Here is a 20,546-nt window from a genome sequence, read left to right as displayed (position 1 = left end):
CCCAGATGAACGACTCGTAGACTGCGAGAAGCCTAAAAAATTTCAAGATGCCTGCCACTCAGTTCCCGGTATCTAGTATTGCTGTGCGTAGCTGTGCATCGAGTAACCATCAAATATTGCTATGTGAAAAGCCGAGGGCATGATGCATGATGCCACTCGGCGTGGACGAGGCTGAGGCTATGAAATCCATGGATATAAACATTTTTGATTTGGCTTTCGTTAGATCGTTCTTGTTTGCGTAGTGGAGGAGGCACTTAGTGACCGTACTTGTAGATAAATCAATTACTATCGCGGACGTAGCCAGGCGGGAAGGAACAGTTCCTCAATAGTTACCGGTGCGAACGCCGGGTCGCTAGAGCATAAGAATTGATTGATTAGATGGCAGGCTAATTCCACTATGGTGTGGACAATGATGTACCCTTGTATGTGTTATTGATATATGCCCCCTTAAATTGAAAAAGTAGGTACAGGAAGGTAATAATGAAAGTGGCTGAGTCAACCGCGGCTATCCAAAACACCATCGCTGAACAGCATGCATGCATAAAAGTTTTGTGCTATACTTTGCAGTATAGATCGTGGCGAAAGTCTCAAGGCCGGGTACTTGTGTAAGGTTAAATTGTTATTAGGCGGTCATGCTGTGACTGAGACCTGATTTAGGAGGTTCTGAGCCCTTTCGTAGTTGGCGCACGAGCGCTTCTAGTTTTCGTCGTTCTTCTTGTTCGGCCTGACAAATGATTAGCGGTGAACGTGGCTTCGGGGGATGAACTTACACGCAAGGCTTTCAAAGCCTCCGTAGTCTTCTCCCTCATCATCTTCTTGAAGTCTTCTCTCATCATCCTCACACTAGTCATTTCGATCCCTGTCGGTCCAGCACCTGGGCTGCGCGCGCCTAGCCATCGCACCCTTTCGTCACTCAGATCGAGCTCCAACCTCTCTTTCTCGTTTCTCAGCGAGTCGATAAGAGCTTCGAGGCCATCGCGGTCCTTTTCATTCTGAATGCTGTCGCGAGTTAAGGCCTCGTATTCGGCCGCCATGCCCTTGAGTTCCTCTTTTAGCACACGCTCGTTCTGCTTGAGTTCCTCAAGCTCGCGCTTGATTTCAGGATTTGAGGCAACTTCGGCTGCGCGTTGAGCACGAGTTCCGTAAGCGCCGTCGAGGTCTGCCCTAGCGATGGTGACTTCAGTCTGTAATCGCACTACCTCACCCTCGAGATCACGAAGTTCCATGTCTTTCGCCTCTCGGTCGTCGGTAGCTTGACGAAGGTCAGCAGACAACTGCTCGATACGTTCTGAAGCCTCATGAAGACTGGCTTGCATTTCGGATGCTTCTATTCGCGAGTCGTCACGCATGTGAGTAAGTTCGGATTCGAGGTCTTCGATACGAGCGTGGAGCTGGCCTGTGTTTTCCTCAGTCTGCGCATCAGTCTTGTTATTGAGTTCGCGTTGCTGCCGAATCTGTCGGCGGAGTATACTTTGCTGCTCCTTGAGATTCGAGGCTCGACTATAAAGCCACTGGACCTTTGCCGAAAAGGCTTGTAGCGTGAACGCTTCGTCAGTATTACCGTCCTCGTCAGGAGACAGATCTTCTTCCCGCTCAAAACCGCCTGGGTTTGCCGCAATGTTCTGTCGTCTTTGTCGCTTCCTTTGCCGTGCCTCTTCTTCACCAGCGAGGATTATTGACCATAGACCAGACAGTGTTGCCTCGTACTGCGCAGCGTCATGCCCGAGGCCAGATTGCGAGCTCATGGTAGCCTGTTCTAGAGCAAATAGAGCCTCTTGTAAGTAGGTTATTTGTTCTTGCATGTTGCGTCCTGATATTCTGGGTGGAGGTGGGTAGGGGTCGAGATCAGTAGAACGTAGATTGTTTATGACACTGCACAGTTGATTGTTCGCTTCTTCAAGTCTACCTTCGACTTCACTTTGCGAGTGCCTCGATCGTTTCTGAAGTTCATTGTTCTCAGCGCCAATATGACCCAGAGCCTTGTCGAGGTAGTCTAGTTGCAGCTCGACAGATCTTGTTGGGACGGACGCATAGTCCTTGTTCCGATCTGGATTTGCTTTCACGATAAGGTCTCGCATACGGTTGTTTAGATCCTCCAGCCGCTGTTCTACAGATACGAGCGCCTGATTACTCGCCAATCCGTCGTTGAATTCGTCAATGTGGGTGTGATGAGTTCCATTCTTCAAAGCAAGCATGAGGTGATCCAGATTTTCGGGTGATCGATACAGGCTACGTTCGTCGAATGTGTCCTCGAACTGATTGGAGTTCTTCTTCCGCGACGTGTCATAGTTATAGATGCTCTGTGGGCTATCTGGTCTGCCATTGTTTGCCGTCCCTACCGCGGGAGATCGCATAGCCTCCTTCTTGGTTGGCCCAGCGTGTGTCATTTGCAGGATGCCGGCAGTGTGCTTCAGAAGTTGGGTCTGTAGTAGGCGGCATCTTGACTCAAGATGCCAAAGTTCCTGAGAAAGATTGTCGCACTTTTTGATACTGGTAGCCAATTCACTATCGCCCTTCCACTCGCTATTTGACTTTACACCGCTGGTGCTTGACCGATTGCTCATACTTCTTCTGTTGCGCTTAGGAGAGCTCTGAATTGCATCTTGCTTTTTGTGCAGGCGACCGAGAGACTGTGCAGCATCGCGAACTTTAGATTCCATGGCTAGTTTCCTCGATGTAGCCTCGATGCGCGGCTGGAGGTCTCGTAGTTCTGTCTTTATGGTATCCACTTCCTCATAGGATAAGATTTCGTAATCTTGACTGTCGCCCATCGCTGTCTCTACCAGTAGATGCAGTGAAACAGGATCATTGACGTTTAACAGCGCAGAGCTGCGTGCTCTCTCTCTTTGGGCTGCACTCGTGGCATCCCCGAGGCCATTCTTCACGTCGTTGATCATGACGTTGGTGGGGGGAGCGAACGACGAATATGTCAAGCGAGGATCGAGAGCTTGGAATCCGGAGCCATCGATCTCGGGAGAAGTAAGACCGTAGTTGGAAGAGGGAGACATGGAGACGCCGAGGCCTTTAGGCTCACTTGAGGCTCCTTGAATGGCGAAAGGGTCACGCAGACCACTGGTGTCCATTGTATGTATCGCAGGCAGATGCTAAGAGTGTGAATAGCCTTGTGGTCGTAAGTGGAAGGTGGAGATGGGTGTGGAGTAGTCGAGGTTGGGTCGCTACAGGGTTCCAAAGGAGTGTGAGGCACTGTAGCACAGAGGCAGAGCGTTGGAGGAGACCAAAAAGACCACACAGCACCGACTAAGAGAGAGCGAAAGGATTAAGCAGGGCGTCAGAGTGGGAAGAGAGCGCAATACATGATCTTTGTGCGGGTGCGTGGTCGTGAAATGGCAGATTGACGAGTGAATTCTGAAAGGGAGGAAGGACGCAGGAAAACGCGAGAGAAGAGCGATCTTACCTAGCCTAATCCAGGCACGCGGACGTCTTATTGGTTGGCCAAGTCGGAAGCGCGAAGTCTAGCGCGGGATAGACCACAAAGAAGCCCGCGGACGATTGTAAGGTGCATATGTCAGCTTCTGCCGCTGCATGACCGTCAATTTGGCATTACTTCCTTCAAGTCCCCCGACTGGTTCTCCGCCATGTATTTATTTCAACTCATTGAGATGCGCATTTGTCTGGAATTACCTCATCTCCTCCTGATCGCGCCCCCAAAGATATCAAGGGTATCTGATCACGGCCATAATTGACGTATCGTGACCACCTGCATGACACGTCTGGACTCATTTCGTGAATGGACTGATCCTATCATGCCTAGCAAACCCGACGAATCACCACCTTACCTTGTGCCGGACGAGAGTCTAGCATGTACAATGGGTCTGATGTAAAGCGCGTCTACCGAAAGTGAGTGCTACCCACGTTACGCTCACGTCACTCGTCACCGTGAGAAGTTGCTATAAATTATGATCCAAATCCGTTGTTATAGCCTCTCTTCCTCAACGTGCCGAGCTGGACCTTGAGATACTTATCATCCATAGCACCAAAACGCTTTCTGAACCACACTCAGGGACCGTTCGGTCGGTGTATGTGCTATTCCTCAGTCTCGCGCTTCCATCTTTCACCAAAGTGTGAGCTCTTAGCCCGACTCCTGACATCTCTACCTCAACGGATTCCTTCTCCTATTCAAACGGGCCAGCTCAGCTCTACAAAAAACGAGATCATCATGATAATCATTATGTATTATAAACCCCGACGATAAAGCTAGTAGTCTCTAGCGCGTCGCGAGGAGATGTTCCTGTTCCTCAATATTCGACAAAATCTATATTTCATCCTAGGCAATAGACATGCCTGACCATGCCTATTACTTTACACATGACAGTACATGTCATGCTATCAGATGAGAGGGTATACTTCAGATTGTGTATCAGTATGTGGTCTACACCAATCAGTTTGAACTTCCAATCGTTGCAAAGCAGAGCTCTATCTTATTACTATGGCTATCATTTTAATCTGGCCTACAAAAGAGTGCAAAGATGACCTCTGCACTGGAAGTGAGCGTTCAAGAGGGCGCGCCATAGAAGAGTGGTTAAAGTTCAACGGCGGAAAACTCATCCGATTCATCAGCCTTACTTTGTGTGCAGTCCTGACTGGTTTCCAGCGATAATCACTTCGTACTTTGTATGACACTTTGGCGATTTACGTGCCTACGCGAGGAATGCGACACACGCAACGAGACGAAGCGATGATAGCTGTGTCATCAAGTGGACTTCATTTGGCGCCACGGGCAAATGATTGGACCGTGGCGTTCTACTTTTCTTTCCAAAGTACATGACTGGTTGCACCTATTGTCTATAGATGTGCCTGTCCCGTTGATAGAGTGTCCGTGAAGATTGTGAGTGTGTCGTCTGCGATATGCTTGGCAGTCGTTTCATGTCTAAATTGATGTTCACTAGAGATCGAGGCTTCCAGTGCCATTAATACTGATCTAGGCATGTTTGCTTATAGTCTTCAGAATGAAGATATGGAAACATTTTCGCTCGAGAAGCCACAACCTTGTGAAGCATAGCAACGTTCTTAGCACTGCGTAGAAGAGACAGCAAGTAAGACTATCACATGCAGTCTGACTCAGTCTACATGAACAGCGTTCGACCTAGAAGTGATTTGTTGATTTGACGATGATTCACAGCTCTCAGAGGCGGTGATTTTGATCTGCGTCGTTAGTCAGAATGACGGCGACAGTCGCAGAAATTTCCTAAGTGTTCATTTCTTGACCAGTGCACGTTTGGCGACATCAATCTCCGCTGTTAATCACGCGCCCAGCTGCAACGCGAAGCTTCCAGTCGCTTATTTAATTGATGCCTGGCTCTGGGTCAGGCTCAGACGGGCTCAGGCGCCAGTCAGGCTCCAGTCAGGCTGACATCTATCTGGGCATGATGTCAAGAGCCCCACTAGGAATTTTCTTTTCGACAACGCTGAAAAGGGTTAAGCGCGGGGACAGAATGGCATCCACGACAGCGCCTGAAAGAATGCATTTTCTGGTTTGACTGGGCTGGTTGCCGTCTGATTGAAAAGTATGTATGACTCCGAGGGTTCTGAAAGTGTGTAGAAGCTACCTAGTATGTGAATGTTAGTCCGTGGCGAACAAGGTAGCATGGCAGCGTTGCTGGGGGTACATTCTGGACAAGTCTGGTGGGTTGTTGAGGTTTCGATCAGCTTCCAGCATGTTCTGTGTCCGTTCAAAAATTCATACAAAATCCACGACGCCCACCTGCCACCACCACACTTGCTTCCACACTTCCAATCTCCCCAAATTTCTGCCTCTTGCCAGCCATACGAGGGACTATATCAAATATACACGTTGCGTCTTTGATACCCCATCCGACCTTTTCATACATCTCATAACATCTGCACATCATGGCTCCCGCGATCGGTATTGATTTGGGAACAACCTACTCTTGCGTAGGCATCTTCAGAGATGACCGCATTGAGATCATCGCCAACGATCAGGGAAACAGAACAACCCCGTCCTTCGTCGCCTTCACAGATACCGAGCGTCTGATTGGTGACTCTGCCAAGAATCAAGTCGCTATGAACCCTTCAAACACAGTCTTTGACGCCAAGCGTCTTATCGGACGCAAGTTTGCCGACCCTGAGGTTCAGGCCGACATGAAGCATTTTCCCTTCAAGGTCCTCGATAAAGGTGGCAAGCCAGTCATCGGTGTCGAGTTCAAGGGCGAGGAGAAGACATTCACCCCCGAGGAAATCTCGTCGATGATTCTTACCAAGATGCGCGAAACCGCTGAATCTTACCTGGGTTGTACCGTCAACAACGCTGTTGTTACAGTTCCAGCTTACTTCAACGATTCTCAACGTCAAGCTACCAAGGATGCCGGACTCATCTCAGGACTGAACGTCCTCCGTATCATCAACGAGCCCACCGCAGCCGCCATCGCCTACGGTCTTGATAAGAAACAGACCGGAGAACGAAATGTCCTCATTTTTGACCTAGGTGGTGGCACCTTCGATGTGTCACTGCTTAGCATTGAGGAGGGAATTTTCGAGGTCAAGTCTACCGCTGGCGATACTCACTTAGGTGGTGAGGACTTTGACAACAGACTTGTAAACCACTTCGTTGCCGATTTCAAGGTAAGCAACCCCGCAACCATTGATTTAGGTCAGGTCGCTAATTCACAATACAGCGAAAGCACAAGAAGGATCTAACTTCCAATGCGCGCGCCCTTCGACGACTTCGCACCGCCTGCGAGCGTGCTAAGCGTACCCTCTCCTCATCAGCTCAGACCTCAATTGAAATCGATTCGCTGTTCGAGGGCATTGACTTCTACACGTCTATAACTCGTGCCCGCTTTGAAGAGCTGTGCCAGGATCTTTTCCGGTCCACCATGGAGCCAGTCGAGCGTGTCCTCCGCGACGCGAAGATTGACAAGTCCTCCGTCCACGAAATTGTTCTCGTCGGTGGCTCTACTCGTATCCCCAAGGTTCAGAAGATGGTGTCCGATTTCTTCAACGGCAAGGAGCCAAATAAGTCCATCAACCCCGACGAAGCCGTTGCCTACGGTGCCGCTGTACAAGCTGCTATCCTCTCCGGTGACACCTCTTCCAAGTCAACTAATGAGATTTTGTTGCTCGACGTTGCTCCTCTTTCCGTTGGTATCGAAACCGCCGGAGGAGTGATGACTGCTCTGATCAAGCGCAACACGACCATCCCAACGAAGAAATCCGAAGTGTTCTCTACCTTCTCCGATAACCAGCCTGGCGTGCTTATCCAAGTCTATGAAGGTGAGCGTGCCCGCACGAAGGATAACAATCTCCTTGGAAAGTTCGAACTCTCTGGCATTCCGCCTGCCCCCCGTGGTGTACCCCAAATCGAGGTTACGTTTGACGTTGATGCCAACGGTATCATGAACGTCTCTGCTCTCGAAAAGGGTACCGGCAAGACTAATAAGATCGTCATCACCAATGACAAGGGTCGTCTATCCAAGGAGGACATCGAGAGGATGTTGGCCGAGGCCGAGAAGTACAAAGCTGAAGATGAGGCTGAAGCTTCCCGCATTTCTGCGAAGAACGCCCTCGAGTCTTACGCATACAGTTTGAGGAATACCCTCTCTGACTCCAAGGTCGATGAGAAGCTTGAAGCTGGTGATAAGGAGAAACTTAAGGCTGAGATCGACAAGACTGTCCAGTGGCTTGACGACAATCAGCAAGCTACCAAGGACGAGTACGAGTCCCAGCAGAAGGAGCTTGAAGGTGTTGCCAACCCTATCATGATGAAGTTCTACGGCGCTGGTGGTGAGGGTGGTATGCCCGGTGGTATGCCTGGTGGTGGTATGCCCGGTGGTGGATTCCCTGGTGCCGGTGCTGGTGGCGCTCCTGGCGGTGGCGATGATGGTCCTACCGTCGAGGAGGTCGACTAAATGTCTCATCCTTTCCTTGGCGTCATCTTCTTCCTGCATAGATCCTTTGGGTGGACAGGAGTTATTTGCTGGAGCTCACGCCTGAAGATGAGCTTCTTACGGCTGTTCATGTAGCGTGGGTCTCCTTTGTTATGAAATGAGATATAATCATTCGGACGGCAAAAGTTCGTAGAATAAGACAAGGCTTATGTCTTCCATAATCAATACTTAAGAAATTGTTCTCCACATGTCTTACTATGGCGCTCCGTCGATATTTACCCAGCTTAAAGAAAAATCTTTCCAACGGCTAGGTCCGACAAGCGTTGATACAAGCTAGCTGATCAAGAACACGAATTCCGTAACAGATGACCACTAGACACTTGAAGAAGTATCAATCAACGGCGTTGGACCTCTACACAGCTGGAATGCTATATGCCCTAGAGCTACATGCTCCTATAAAGTCAACTTCTCGCATCGCAATAAAACAAGTAGATGTATTTCAAAATCATTACAGAAGTAGCGTTTTCGAAGATACATGAACTTGGACGACATGTTAGACCGACGAAGCACAACAGCAGTTCCGACTCTCGCTCCTCCGGACTAACGGGTTGAAAACGGGACATGCACCATTGAGGATACATATATGTATAGTACATGTATTACACAGCTGATACCTACGTATTCCTCGATTGTTGTATATATATATATTTGATTCCTGTCTATTTTTCTTCTCAAGCTTTCTCCTCCAACCCCTCAATCGGCTCCATCGTATCCGGATTCTTCCACATGTACCTCTCGGGTATATCCGTCCTCCTCTTCCACACCTCTTCGCTATTTCTCCCAACCCTCGTATGCGCCTCTTTCTCTCTGTAGAATTCCCTGACCCGCTGCTCTCTCTCTTGTGGCTGCAGCACTTTCAGTCGCATACAAAACCGCCATTGGCCCCAGTGCTCGCTACACGACCGCAGCTCGCCGTAGCGGTATATGTCGTTGAACTTGCCTCCGAATGACGCACAGTAGTACGCGGCGTCGAATGCATCGCGACAGGACATCGTGGATGGATAAAGCGAGCTGTCAGGGGGACTGCGGTTTGGTACATCGGGTTGGGTAGGGAGGAGGTCGGGCTGTTGTCGCAGTGTGGATACGTTGGGGCTGGTCATGTCGGCGACTTCGCATGCTGCGGCGAGTGCGCTGTGATTTGAGGGCTTGATAGGTGCTTCTGGGTCGGAGCGCCACCACCAGCCCATGTTGAGAGGTCTCGGTATGAGATGGGACGTCGTGAGAGACGGTAATCGAGAGCTATCGTTACTAGGAGGGGGATGCTCGATGGTGTATGAAGTTTTGATTGTTCGTAAAGTAAGATATGAAGACGATGTTGAGCTTTGTGGTTTTCAACAGTACGGCACTGTACGTACAGGACTGCACGTGACACTCGCCTAAAATTTAATGGTCAGCTTTCCGGAGGGCCAACGCCACGCAACGTCATCATGGTGCTTGCACGGTGCCAGCCTGCCCGAGCGGGATCTCGATCAACTCTAGCTCTAGCTTTTCCCTTTGCGGGTAAAGACATCGCACCTTCTCATGACCAGGCTTCCGTGCATACATCCTACTACCTGCTTGATACGCAGTCTCACGCGTAGCATACCAGACAGCACTCATCCGTTCTCTTCACTCATTCCGTGCAGACTTTATGTGATATCCGCTTTGTCCTTGCGTTGACAGACTGTGTTGCATCTCACCATATCCTGTCAAACTTCGCGATCCCTCAACAGCTTTCTTGCCGAAGCTCGACTATGACACCTATATCACGTTGACCGTGCTTAACCCTCACGCGCACTCATAGAACCAACCCAACTCTAGTCCCCCGCCTGGGTCACGGCCATCACATTGCATCATGCTCGAGGGCCTAGTCGCGAACCTGCTAAACAGGTTTCTTGGCATGTATGTCAAGAATTTTGATCCTAAACAACTCAATGTCGGAATATGGTCTGGAGATGTGAAGCTTCGAAATCTGGAACTGCGACGAGAAGCTCTCGACCAACTTCATCTACCCCTCAACGTAGTCCAAGGCCATCTTGGCCAACTCACACTCCGAATACCCTGGTCGAATCTCAGAGGAAGCCCAGTGCATGTCAGTATAGAGGATGTTTTCCTACTGGCAGCACCAAAAGAGGATGCAGAATACGATGCAGAAGAGGAAGAGACCAGAGCACATGCTGTCAAGATGGAGAAGCTTGATTCTGCTGAACTCCTGAAAGAGAGAAATACGGAAGGCATGAGCGCAGAGGAGCAAAAGAAGAACCAGAGCTTCACTGCAAGCTTGGTCACCACAATCGTTGACAATTTACAAGTCAGCGTTAAGAACATCCACATCAGATACGAAGACGCAATATCTCATCCTGGCCACGCATTCGCTCTCGGTATCACTCTTGAAGAATTTAGCGCTGTCAGCACTGATGGGGACTGGAAACCTACGTTCATTCAAGGTAGTTCAGCTTCGTCTCATAAACTTGCAACATTGGGCTCCCTCGCGGTATATTGGGATACTGATGCATCTCTTATGGGTACTGGAAAAGGAGAGCAGATCAGAGATGAAGAGCAAGGGCTAGATAGAGAAGAATTTATCAAGAAGGCGAAACAGATGATTGTACGAGGCGACAGCCCAGATCTCGCAGAACATCAATTTATCCTCAAGCCTGTCAGCGGTCGTGCTGGACTTGAGATAGATAAGACTGGGAAGCCTGGTAAGCCGAAAGTAAAGGCGCGATTGTTGTTTGACGAACTCGGTTTCATTATCGACGAGGATCAATACCGCGATGCGCTGATGTTAGTTGAGCTCTTTCACTACTTCATCAGACATCAAGAGTACAAGAAGTTTGAACCCAAATCAAGACCGGCAGAAGATCCACTCGCATGGCTACAATTCGCTGGAAAAGCTGTCTTGGACAAAATCCATGACCGCAACCGGAAGTGGTCTTGGGATTATTTCCGGGAAAGGAGAGATGACCGACTCCGCTATATTGCCCTTTTCAAAAAGAAAAAGAAGGAGGAGAAGCTCACACCCGATGAAGCAAAGGAAATGGATGCACTTGAACGCAAGTTATCTTATGAAGACCTCCGGTTCTGGCGCTCGCTAGCCCGGAACCAGCTTCGCAAAGAGAATATCGGTGTGCCCAAACATAAGGAAACCCAGTCCTGGGGTGCGTGGATATGGGGTAGTAAACCACAGAATCAAGAGGAAGAGACAGATATCACAGAAGAGGATCGCAAAAAGCTGTACGATGCGATTGATTGGGATGAACAGCAGCAGCTGTCGGACGCTATTGATATGCCGAGAGAATACGTGAAAATGCAAGTCGAGATGAGTTTGCGGACAGGAAGTTTCACTCTTAGACGGGATCCACATGGTAGATGTGGCAAGCCCAACAACATACTACGACTCTTATTTGATAATTTCAGCACAAAAGCATTACAGCGCACGGATTCTATGTTGATAGAATTGAGCCTTGATGGTATGCGCTTATACGACGGTACGACTGATGGAAGTCTGTTTGAGCAGATAATCATCGTCAAAGGTGTCGCTCCTGTCGCTGATGAGGATCGGATTCGAGAATTGAACGATGATGAGACGGAACCACGATTGAAGGGAGATCATGATGAAGACGACAGAGCTGAGGACGGCGATCCGTTCTTCCAAGTTGCATTCGAGAAGAACCCGCTAGACGGAAGCGCCGATACTGCGCTAAACGTGAGATTAAAGGGCATGGAGATTGTCTACAATCCTAAATTCATCGCCGAAGTCGCCAAATTCTTCAAACCCCCTGAGCGTCACATGGAGTCGATTGGTGCTCTAATGGAGACCGCGGGTGCTACCGTGGAAGGCATTCGGCAGCAGACTCGTGCCGGATTAGAGTTTGCTCTTGAAGAACATAAGACTATCAACACGCAGCTCGATCTACAAGCTCCTCTTATTATCATACCAGACTCGGTGACGGACAGCAGTACTATCTGTCTAATCATAGATGCAGGTCATGTGAGCGTCAGTAGCGACCTCGTCGATAAATCGACCATTCGAGATATTCAGAACAAACATAGCAAGCAGTATACGGAGGCAGACTTCAAACAACTTGAAGGTCTTATGTACGACAAGTTCATACTGAAGCTTGAATCAACTCAGGTTCTGATCGGCACCTCGATTGAGGAAACAAAGTCACAACTTGATGAAAAATCAACTTCAAAGAGTCTACACCTCGTTGACCGTATTAATATGGATTTCACAATCGAGACCTGCATCATCCAAAGGGCAGCGGACTTGACTAAATTTCGCATCTCCGGTAATCTACCGGTTCTCCATGCCTCAGTCTCGGATTCAAAGTACAAAAGCTTGATGCGCCTCATTGATGTTGCAATTCCTAGGTTCGACGAGAATGAAAATGTTAAGCAGTTGCAGAACGAGACCACAGGACCATCGAACCTTGATCCTCTGATTGAAATTAGAGAACGCAACGGGTCATCGGTAGGTAGGACTCGTGCAAAGTCTTTCACCAAGACCTCGCAGAGAAAGGAGATTCTAGTCGGTGAAGAAGGAAGCGAATCTGAGCAGGATGATTTTCAAGATGCTTCAGACAAGAAGGCTGCTCCGGAAAGAAACATTCATCAACGTAACTTTGAATTCAAATTCACTGTCGACAAGTTACAAGGTTCTCTCTATCGATCCGACCCTGACGGTAAGAAGCCTGACGAGCTTCTCGTGGAACTAGTTGCGCAAGGCTTTAACTTAGACTTCTACCAAGAAGAGTTCAGTATGGTCGCAGAAGTTAGTCTTAAGACTCTTGCGGTACAGGATCATGTCGAAGAAAACCCGTTGCCTGAGTTTAGAAATCTCATTTCCTCAGAGGATACTGATACGGCCCTCCAAAAGGATCTGTTTCAGCTAAAGTTCATTAGAGTCAACGAAGACTCACCAGAATTTAATGAGTTATACCAGGGTGTGGCAATGAATCTAGACGTCATGGTATCGACGATCAATCTAATTGTAACTCGAAAAACGCTCTTGACTCTCTTAGACTTTGTCCTTGTCACGTTCACGAACTCCAGTCTCGTAGCTCAGGACAAATCTGTGGAGGACTCGCCAGACGGCCCAATGAAGGAAGACAAGAAGGGACCTGAATCACAAGAACCTGACAAGATCCGCATCAAAGCTAGACTCAAGAGAATAGCATTGATACTGAATAATGACGGCATTCGGCTAGCTACACTCAGTCTCAATGCTGCGGATGTTGGAGTCTTCCTGGCAGGAAAAGCTATGCGCGTCGATGCTAAGCTTGGCAACCTTTCGCTGATTGACGATGTCAATCAGGGGGTTTCTGAACAGTCGTCACTACGCCAGCTGGTTACGATTCAGGGCAAAGAGCTCGCTGACTTCTCATACGAGACGTTCGATGCAAACACGGACAACTACCCTGGTTATGACTCGTCAATATATCTAAGGTCCGGCTCATTAAAGGTTAACTTCTTGACAGAGCCTTTCCGAAAAATTATGGAGTTCGGTGTCAAATTCGGCAAGATGCAAGCCATCTTTAATGCAGCACGCCAGGCTGCGGCAAATCAGGCAAACCAGATTCAAGAAAGTGCTGGTAAGATGCACTTCGATATTATAATCCGAACGCCTATCGTCGTCTTTCCACGTATGGTCATCACTGAGAAACCTGAAAGAGATACATTGACGGCGAACCTTGGTGAGATATATGCAAACAATAAATTTGTCCCTCTAGACGACTCAAAGATGTCCGACTTTGCGAACAAGTTGACAGCTGGCGTGCGCAACATTAAGCTGACGTCGAATTTGCACTACGACAATGATCAAGTGGAAGAACTTGAGCTCATTGACAAAGTGAATCTTGACTTTAATATCACATTGGTTGAGCATAAACAAGGATACAAGCGCCCAGATGTGGAGATTGAAGGAAATATGTCTGATATTAATTTGCGTCTCACTCAAGAACAATTGAAACTTGCTCTCGAGCTCTCGAGGTCTATCCCAGAAGCTTTCGCTACAGAGCCAGCAGAAGAGCTGGAAGGTCAGGCTATGGACGAGCTGGAAGAATCCGCGTTGCGCCCTTCGCGTCGAATCGCAGAATATGAAGAGACCACACCGAAGTCTAAAAACATTACAACGAAACAGGTATCTGAATTAGGCAAGAGCGAGGAAGACAAATGGGCAAAGCTTGATCTTATTTTCAAGATTGGTGCCGTTGGTTTAGAGCTTATACAAGCCAGGACGGTAGAGCCTGTGGGCGATCTCGAGAGTGCCAGTCTTTCTAAGTTCTCGCTCAGTGACACGAACATCAAGACGCGGATGATGAGTGATGGTTCCCTGGAGGCTGAACTCCTGATCCAGTCTTTCTCGATCCGCGACAGTCGCTCTCAGACAACGAATAAATTCCGTAAGATTATGTCTTTGACCAACACAGAAGTGAAGCAACAGTTCATGGCCAGCTTGTCCATTTCAGGGAATGAGGACAAACATCTCATAGCAATTTTGACGATCGATAGTCCTCGTGTCATTCTCGCTCTTGACTATCTCTTTGCTCTTCAGGGCTTTGTGAGCGCAGGCTTGATGACGGACGATATCCTCCACATTGAGGACCAGGATGAGGATATAGAAAGTGAGAGTACCGTCAGCGTACAGTCGGGCGCCCTCTCCTCCATCAAGAAAGACGGCAAAGCGGAGACCCGAGACGAAAAAGAACCAGACGGAATGACTATCTCTTTCCGTGTCAACTTAGTGGATGCGCAGATCATCCTCCTTGCTAATCCGGCGATCAACAATTCCGAGGCTATCGTACTGGGCACTAAGCAAGTATTGGTCTCGAAACAGAACTCTACCACTCTTCAGGTTGAAAAGGTTGGTATGTTCTTATGTCGCATGGACAAATTCGACTCCACAAGGCTTAGGATCCTCGATGATTTTAGTGTTACGACCTCCCTAGATATGCGTTCGCAAGGGGAGGATTCTTCGCTCACGAGTATTCACGTCGATGTCGAACCTCTCATTTTGCGACTATCACTGCGAGACATTTTACTGGCTATGCAGATATTCAATCGTGCTTCTGCTATGCAGACCCCGGACCAACAAACGGTGGATGATGGACCGAAAAATTTGAAACAAGTCAAAGCCAATGACTCTACTAGTAGATCGAAGTCAAGTCATAAGAAGGCAACATCTACGCATGCTAGAGGGAAATCTGCGACTTCCATCAAGACCGGCAAGAAGACAGACCGAGTTTCTGCAATTACCACTAAACAGCAGAAGGCTTCTACGGTAATGAAGCGCGAGGAAATGAAAGTTTCGTTCGAGGGCTTGCGAGTTGTCCTCATTGGCGACGCGCATGAGTTGCCAATGCTGGATTGGCGGGTCCACAAGTTCAATGTAGATGTCCGAGACTGGTCTGCAGCTATGACTGCGGACACCAATATTGACACGCTTTTTAATATCTACAACTTCTCAAAATCAGCCTGGGAACCGTTGATAGAGCCATGGTCTGTGGGTTTCCACATGTCTAAGGAACAGAGCCCTGACAAGCTTGGCGTGGAGCTGTTCTCCCGTAAAGCCCTGGAGCTGTCTATCACAACGGCTACTATAGCTCTTGCGAGCAAATCCGCGGATTTCCTTTCGACAGAAGAAGATGTCCTTTCGAAACCCCGAGGCATGGATGCACCATACCGAATCAGAAACTATACTGGTTTTGACATCAATGTGTGGGCAGATAGCAAAGACAACGAGGAGGGCCCGGCAGCCAAGCTTGACGATGGCGAAGAAAGACCCTGGCGCTTTGAAGATCCTACGACTACGAGAGAAACACTGTCGCCAGAAGGGGCTCTGGGTATACTTGGTGTCAAGCTTGAAGGTAGTGGATTCGACAGCGTCACGCGCATTCAAGTTAGCCGTGAAGGTGAAAATCTTTATAATTTGAAACCTCGTAAAGATCGTGTGCAACATCGCCTCTTGGTAGAGGTCAAGCTCGGAACGGACAACGTCAAATACATTACATTCAGATCGCCACTCCTTGTGGAGAACAACACTCAGATCCCTATCGAGATCGGCATCTACAACCCCGAAGAAGGACATATTCTCAAAATTGAGAAAATTGCGCCAGGCGATGCAAGGCCAGCCCCTGTTGGCGCTGCTTATATGCATAGTATCATAATAAGACCTGACCAAGGTTTCGGATATGCTTGGAGTAACGAAAGACTGTTCTGGCAAGACTCGTTGAAGCGGCCCAACAGGACAATCACTTGCAAAGGAGATTCTGATCAAAGTAGCCCTCCATTCTTTTTCCAGTCATATGCGCAATTCGACAAAAGAGACCCCCTCACAAGGTATGCTTCACTACTTTCATCGAAAGATGAAGCTGACATGAAACAGTATTTATCCGTACATGCGAATTCGCCTACATGCTCCCGTAGAAGTCCAGAACCTACTTCCATACGATTTCAAATACCGCATCTACGATGACAATACGAAGAAAGACTGGGCCAACTTCCTCCGAAATGGCGGTGTTAGCCCCGTCCATGTAGTAGAGCTCTCGCACCTCTTGCTAATCAACGTTTATATGCAAGACACACCATTTAAACAAAGCAAGTTTGCAGTCATAAACTCATCTGGGAAGGACGATTTCAGGCGGGAAAAGACAATCGAGGTTAAGGACGACAAAGACCTCAGTCTAAGACTCAGCCTTCACTACTACAAGATTCCTGATAGCGGCGGTGCCTTCAAAGTCACAATTTACAGCCCTTACGTCATACTAAATCGCACTGGGCTTGAACTGGATGTTCGCAGCAAACAATTCATGGGCCAAGCTAAGGCTGCTGCAGGACAAGCAGTATTTGTTCAAGAAGAGGATGAAGACGCACAGAAAGCACATCCGTTCATGTTCTCTTTTCCAACGGACGACAAGAAGAATCGTGCTTTGCTCAAGGTTGGCGATTCTCAATGGAGCAAACCACAGAGCTTTGATGCCATCGGAAGTGCATACGATGTGTCGCTGACTTCTGGCAATGGCTGTTCCGAGATGCACATAGGCATTAATGTTGCAGAAGGCGAAGGAAAGTATAACCTATGCAAGGTTGTTACAATTGCTCCTCGCTTTATCGTGAAGAATCGCATGAAAGAGGATATCAGCATACGAGAACCTGGGTCCTCAAACATCATGACACTCAGATCTGGTCAGCTCCAGCCCCTTAGATATCTGCGACAGAGTGTAGGCCAACAACTCTCACTATGCTTCCCAGGAGTGAGCAATCAGTGGTCTTCAGCATTCGATATTGCTAATGTTGGCAATGTTCACGTCAAACTAGCCAAAAACGGTAAACGTCAACAACTTGTCCGTGTGGACATTCTGATGGAAGGAGCGACCATATTTTTACAGCTGAGCATTGAGACGAAGCACTGGCCTTTCTCAATGCGGAACGAGAGTGACACAGAGTTCTTATTCTACCAAGCAAATCCAAATGTTGATGAAGATGAGGAGGATCGTGGTTCCGGGTGGCGACCAATCCGGTACAGACTTCCTCCTAGAAGTGTCATGCCATACGCTTGGGATCATCCTGCAGCGAAGAACAAAGAGATAATCCTCACTGCTAATGGAAGGGAAAGGCACGTCAGACTCGCTGAGATTGGTAACCTGATACCAATGAGGCTACCTCCTACACCCGAGGTCAACAGACAGAAAGTCATTGATCTCAACGTAATTGCCGACGGCCCAACCCAGACGCTCATCCTGTCCACTTATAAGCCTTCAAAGAGTTTGTACAAACAGAAGAGCGCATCTGCTTCTCAATCGACAACTTCAGGCTTCGAAGTCAAGGAGCAGGACACAGATGTGACCTTCAAAGCCACTTTGCGACTCGCAGGTATCGGCGTGTCTTTGGTCAATGCTCAGCTGCGCGAGCTTGTCTATCTTACTCTTCGGGACATCGAGCTCAAATACTCGGAATCGGCACTTTTTCAGACTTTAGGTCTCACAATCAAGTGGATGCAGATTGACAATCAACTCTATGGTGGAATCTTTCCAATCCTCTTCTATCCTAGTGTTGTACCCAAGACCGGTCGAGAAATGGAGGCGCATCCAATTCTGCACGCGACGCTCTCCAGAGTCAAGGATGATTCATATGGCGTGATATACATTAAGTACTTCACCATCCTCCTTCAGCAAATGACCTTGGAGATTGACGAGGACTTTATCTTTGCCCTCCTCGATTTCACTAAGATCCCAGGAGCCTCGTGGTCAGAAGAGAAACAAGGCAAGCTTTGTGATGAGCGGCTAGAATTGCCTGAACCCCAACAAGAACAGTCGGGACAGGATGTCTACTTCGAACTACTTCACCTTCAACCCATGCAATTCGACTTGTCGTTTGTAAGAACGGAGCGCATCAATGCTGAGGACACTGCAACATCGTCCAACCCTTTCATGTTCGCAGTCAATGTATTGACGATGTCTATTGGTAATGTCAACGATGCACCGGTACGCTACAACGCACTCATGCTCGAAAATGCTCGCGTATCGATGACGGCGCTGATCTCGAATGTCCGGTCGCATTACGTACAAGAATCACTGCGACAAGTTCATATTGTCCTGGGATCCGCCGACTTCCTCGGTAACCCTGTCGGCTTGTTCAACAATATCTCATCGGGTGTGGCGGACATCTTTTACGAACCATATCAGGGACTAGTTATGACTGATAGGCCGCAAGAGCTTGGTATTGGTATTGCTAAGGGAGCAAGTAGCTTCGTGAAGAAGAGTGTATTTGGGTTCTCGGACAGTATGGCCAAGTTCACAGGATCAATTTCCAAGGGTCTCAGCGCCGCGTCTATGGACAAGGAATTCCAAGACCAGCGTCGCATGAGCCGTTCACGCAACCGACCAAAGCATGCCCTTTACGGAATCACCTCCGGAGGAAATGCCTTTGCGTCATCGCTTGCATCTGGTATTGGTGGCTTAGCTCGACACCCTATTCAGGGAGCAGAGAAGGAGGGCGTAGCCGGCTTCATGAAAGGTGTAGGGAAAGGTGTGCTCGGCCTAGCGACGAAACCTGCTATCGGTGCTTTTGACCTTGCTAGCAACATGGCCGAAGGCGTACGGAACACAACGACGGTCTTTGATCAAGAAGGTCTTGATCGTGTGCGTCTCACACGCTTTATCGGGCGCGATGGGGTTGTCCGTCCATACTCTCAGCGTGAAGCTCTTGGACAGTTCTGGCTGAAGACCTTGGACAACGGCAAGTGGTTCAATGAAGATTATGTCGCTCATCTTGAGCTCGGATCGTCGTTATCTCCAAGCCAGTCAGCGCAGTTGCCACAGTCACCAGCTCGTCGTGGACCTTCAGGCAATGCAGATATGCTTGTCATGCTGACATATAATACCATCCTACTAGTCCGCACAAAGAAGCTGACGACCGAATGGGATGTGCCGCTCAAAGATGTCGCTACTATCAGCAAAGAAAGAACGGGGATCAGCATATCGTTGAAAGGGGGAACGAACGGGCCATTCATACCGGTCCAGGACGAAGGAAGTAGAAATTGGTTCTACGGACAGGTTGCCGTAGCAGTAAATGCGTTTAACGAGAAGTGGAGCGCAAAATCATAAGCATGATCGGGGATCATGAAGACGGAGAGTTATTGGCAATGAAATTATGCAGGCGATGATTAGCTGTCAAAATATGAGTGAAGTCATATCTTATTATCCGCAAGTCATGACTATCTTGCTACCACCATCTTCTTATTATATTCATACTTGTTTTGACAAAATGTATACACTTCAATCGCCATAGTCTAGTGAACCTCGCACGTCGCACCTCACATGTCAACGTATCACTATTCACAACGCCCCCGTAAAGTTGCTCACTCCCGATCTTCTCCTGTCCCAATCCGGTAAGGTCGTCTCTCTATCACTAGGCCCTACTTCGACTAGCTCGAATGAAGATAGTGACTGTCTCCCACGCGAGCGTAGCTGAGGTTTATTTCGAGCGGGTCTCACTGGGAACGGCGCGAACGGCGCGGCGCGCTGGACTCGCCCACTTAAAAACGACAAGGAAGATAAACAAGTCTATGTTCCCACCAGTGAGTCCCGAGTACGAGCGCTGTCTTTAGTGTCTGTCCTTTGCTGAGCCCGGCGAGGAGTAAGTAAGGTCCTGGACCGGTTAGGTAGGTAAGCCGGAGGGGAAGACAAGGGTAGATGGAGGGACGACAATACCGTAGAAGTGGAATGAGATTAACGAAATGGAGTCTTGTAACTACTACTAGTAGTGGTGGTAGTCAGATGGGAGGACATGTTGATGTGATGCATAGCGCAATGCAAAGTGAATATCAAGTGGGGGAGGAGGATTTTCTTTTTAGTGGAGAGGGGGGAGGGGGGAAAGGGCGCGCATCAAGATCCACAGAAATGGGTGTTCCGTATTCCGAAAAGGGTACGGTATGTGTGGAGAAGATATGCGTACTATCAAGTCTATCATCATGTATGTATGGATTGTATGTTATGTGCGTAAGAAAGAGAGGGGGTGGTGGAGGCGTGGGGGCCCGCTTGTGCGACGTCGGCGTTTAAAATTAGCGACTTCTTTGTCTGTGATCATGGTGGACGCGTACATAGTACGTACGTATCATCCTAATGCTCTCAAGGAGCT

At 48.6% G+C, this 20,546-nt stretch overlaps 4 protein-coding genes across 4 annotated transcripts; 2 read left to right on the top strand and 2 right to left on the bottom strand.

Annotated features, from left to right (window-relative positions):
* Nucleotides 1-333: 333 nt before the first annotated feature.
* On the bottom strand, nucleotides 334-3,548 carry EJ05DRAFT_514522 (uncharacterized protein). Its single transcript, XM_033748537.1, has 2 exons — nucleotides 771-3,548; nucleotides 334-724 (listed from the first exon to the last, which is right to left on the bottom strand). Exons 1-2 carry the CDS (start codon nucleotides 3,081-3,083, stop codon nucleotides 623-625), a joined length of 2,415 nt encoding a protein of 804 aa, XP_033596501.1. The 5' UTR covers nucleotides 3,084-3,548; the 3' UTR covers nucleotides 334-622.
* Nucleotides 3,549-5,868: 2,320 nt separating this feature from the next.
* Nucleotides 5,869-8,203, top strand: EJ05DRAFT_521335 (heat shock 70 kDa protein; the record flags this gene model as incomplete). The annotated part of the gene is made up of 2 exons (XM_033748764.1): nucleotides 5,869-6,600; nucleotides 6,654-8,203. 2 exons carry the CDS (start codon nucleotides 5,869-5,871, stop codon nucleotides 7,884-7,886), a joined length of 1,965 nt encoding a protein of 654 aa, XP_033596500.1. The 3' UTR covers nucleotides 7,887-8,203.
* A 297-nt stretch (nucleotides 8,204-8,500) lies between these two features.
* On the bottom strand, nucleotides 8,501-9,295 carry EJ05DRAFT_163319 (uncharacterized protein). The gene has a single exon (XM_033739436.1). It carries the CDS (start codon nucleotides 9,110-9,112, stop codon nucleotides 8,597-8,599), a length of 516 nt encoding a protein of 171 aa, XP_033596499.1. The 5' UTR covers nucleotides 9,113-9,295; the 3' UTR covers nucleotides 8,501-8,596.
* A 94-nt stretch (nucleotides 9,296-9,389) lies between these two features.
* EJ05DRAFT_457443 (vacuolar protein sorting-associated protein 13) lies at nucleotides 9,390-19,708 on the top strand. Its single transcript, XM_033742526.1, has 2 exons — nucleotides 9,390-16,247; nucleotides 16,294-19,708. The coding sequence occupies exons 1-2, from the start codon at nucleotides 9,760-9,762 to the stop codon at nucleotides 19,511-19,513; spliced, it is 9,708 nt and encodes a 3,235-aa protein (XP_033596498.1). The 5' UTR covers nucleotides 9,390-9,759; the 3' UTR covers nucleotides 19,514-19,708.
* The last annotated feature ends 838 nt before the right edge of the window (nucleotides 19,709-20,546 follow it).

Source organism: Pseudovirgaria hyperparasitica (genome assembly GCF_010093815.1).
Source record: "Pseudovirgaria hyperparasitica strain CBS 121739 unplaced genomic scaffold EJ05scaffold_18, whole genome shotgun sequence".
NCBI classification, from domain to species: Eukaryota; Fungi; Ascomycota; class Dothideomycetes; order Acrospermales; family Acrospermaceae; genus Pseudovirgaria; species Pseudovirgaria hyperparasitica.
This window is presented reverse-complemented; position numbering and strand designations above follow the sequence as displayed.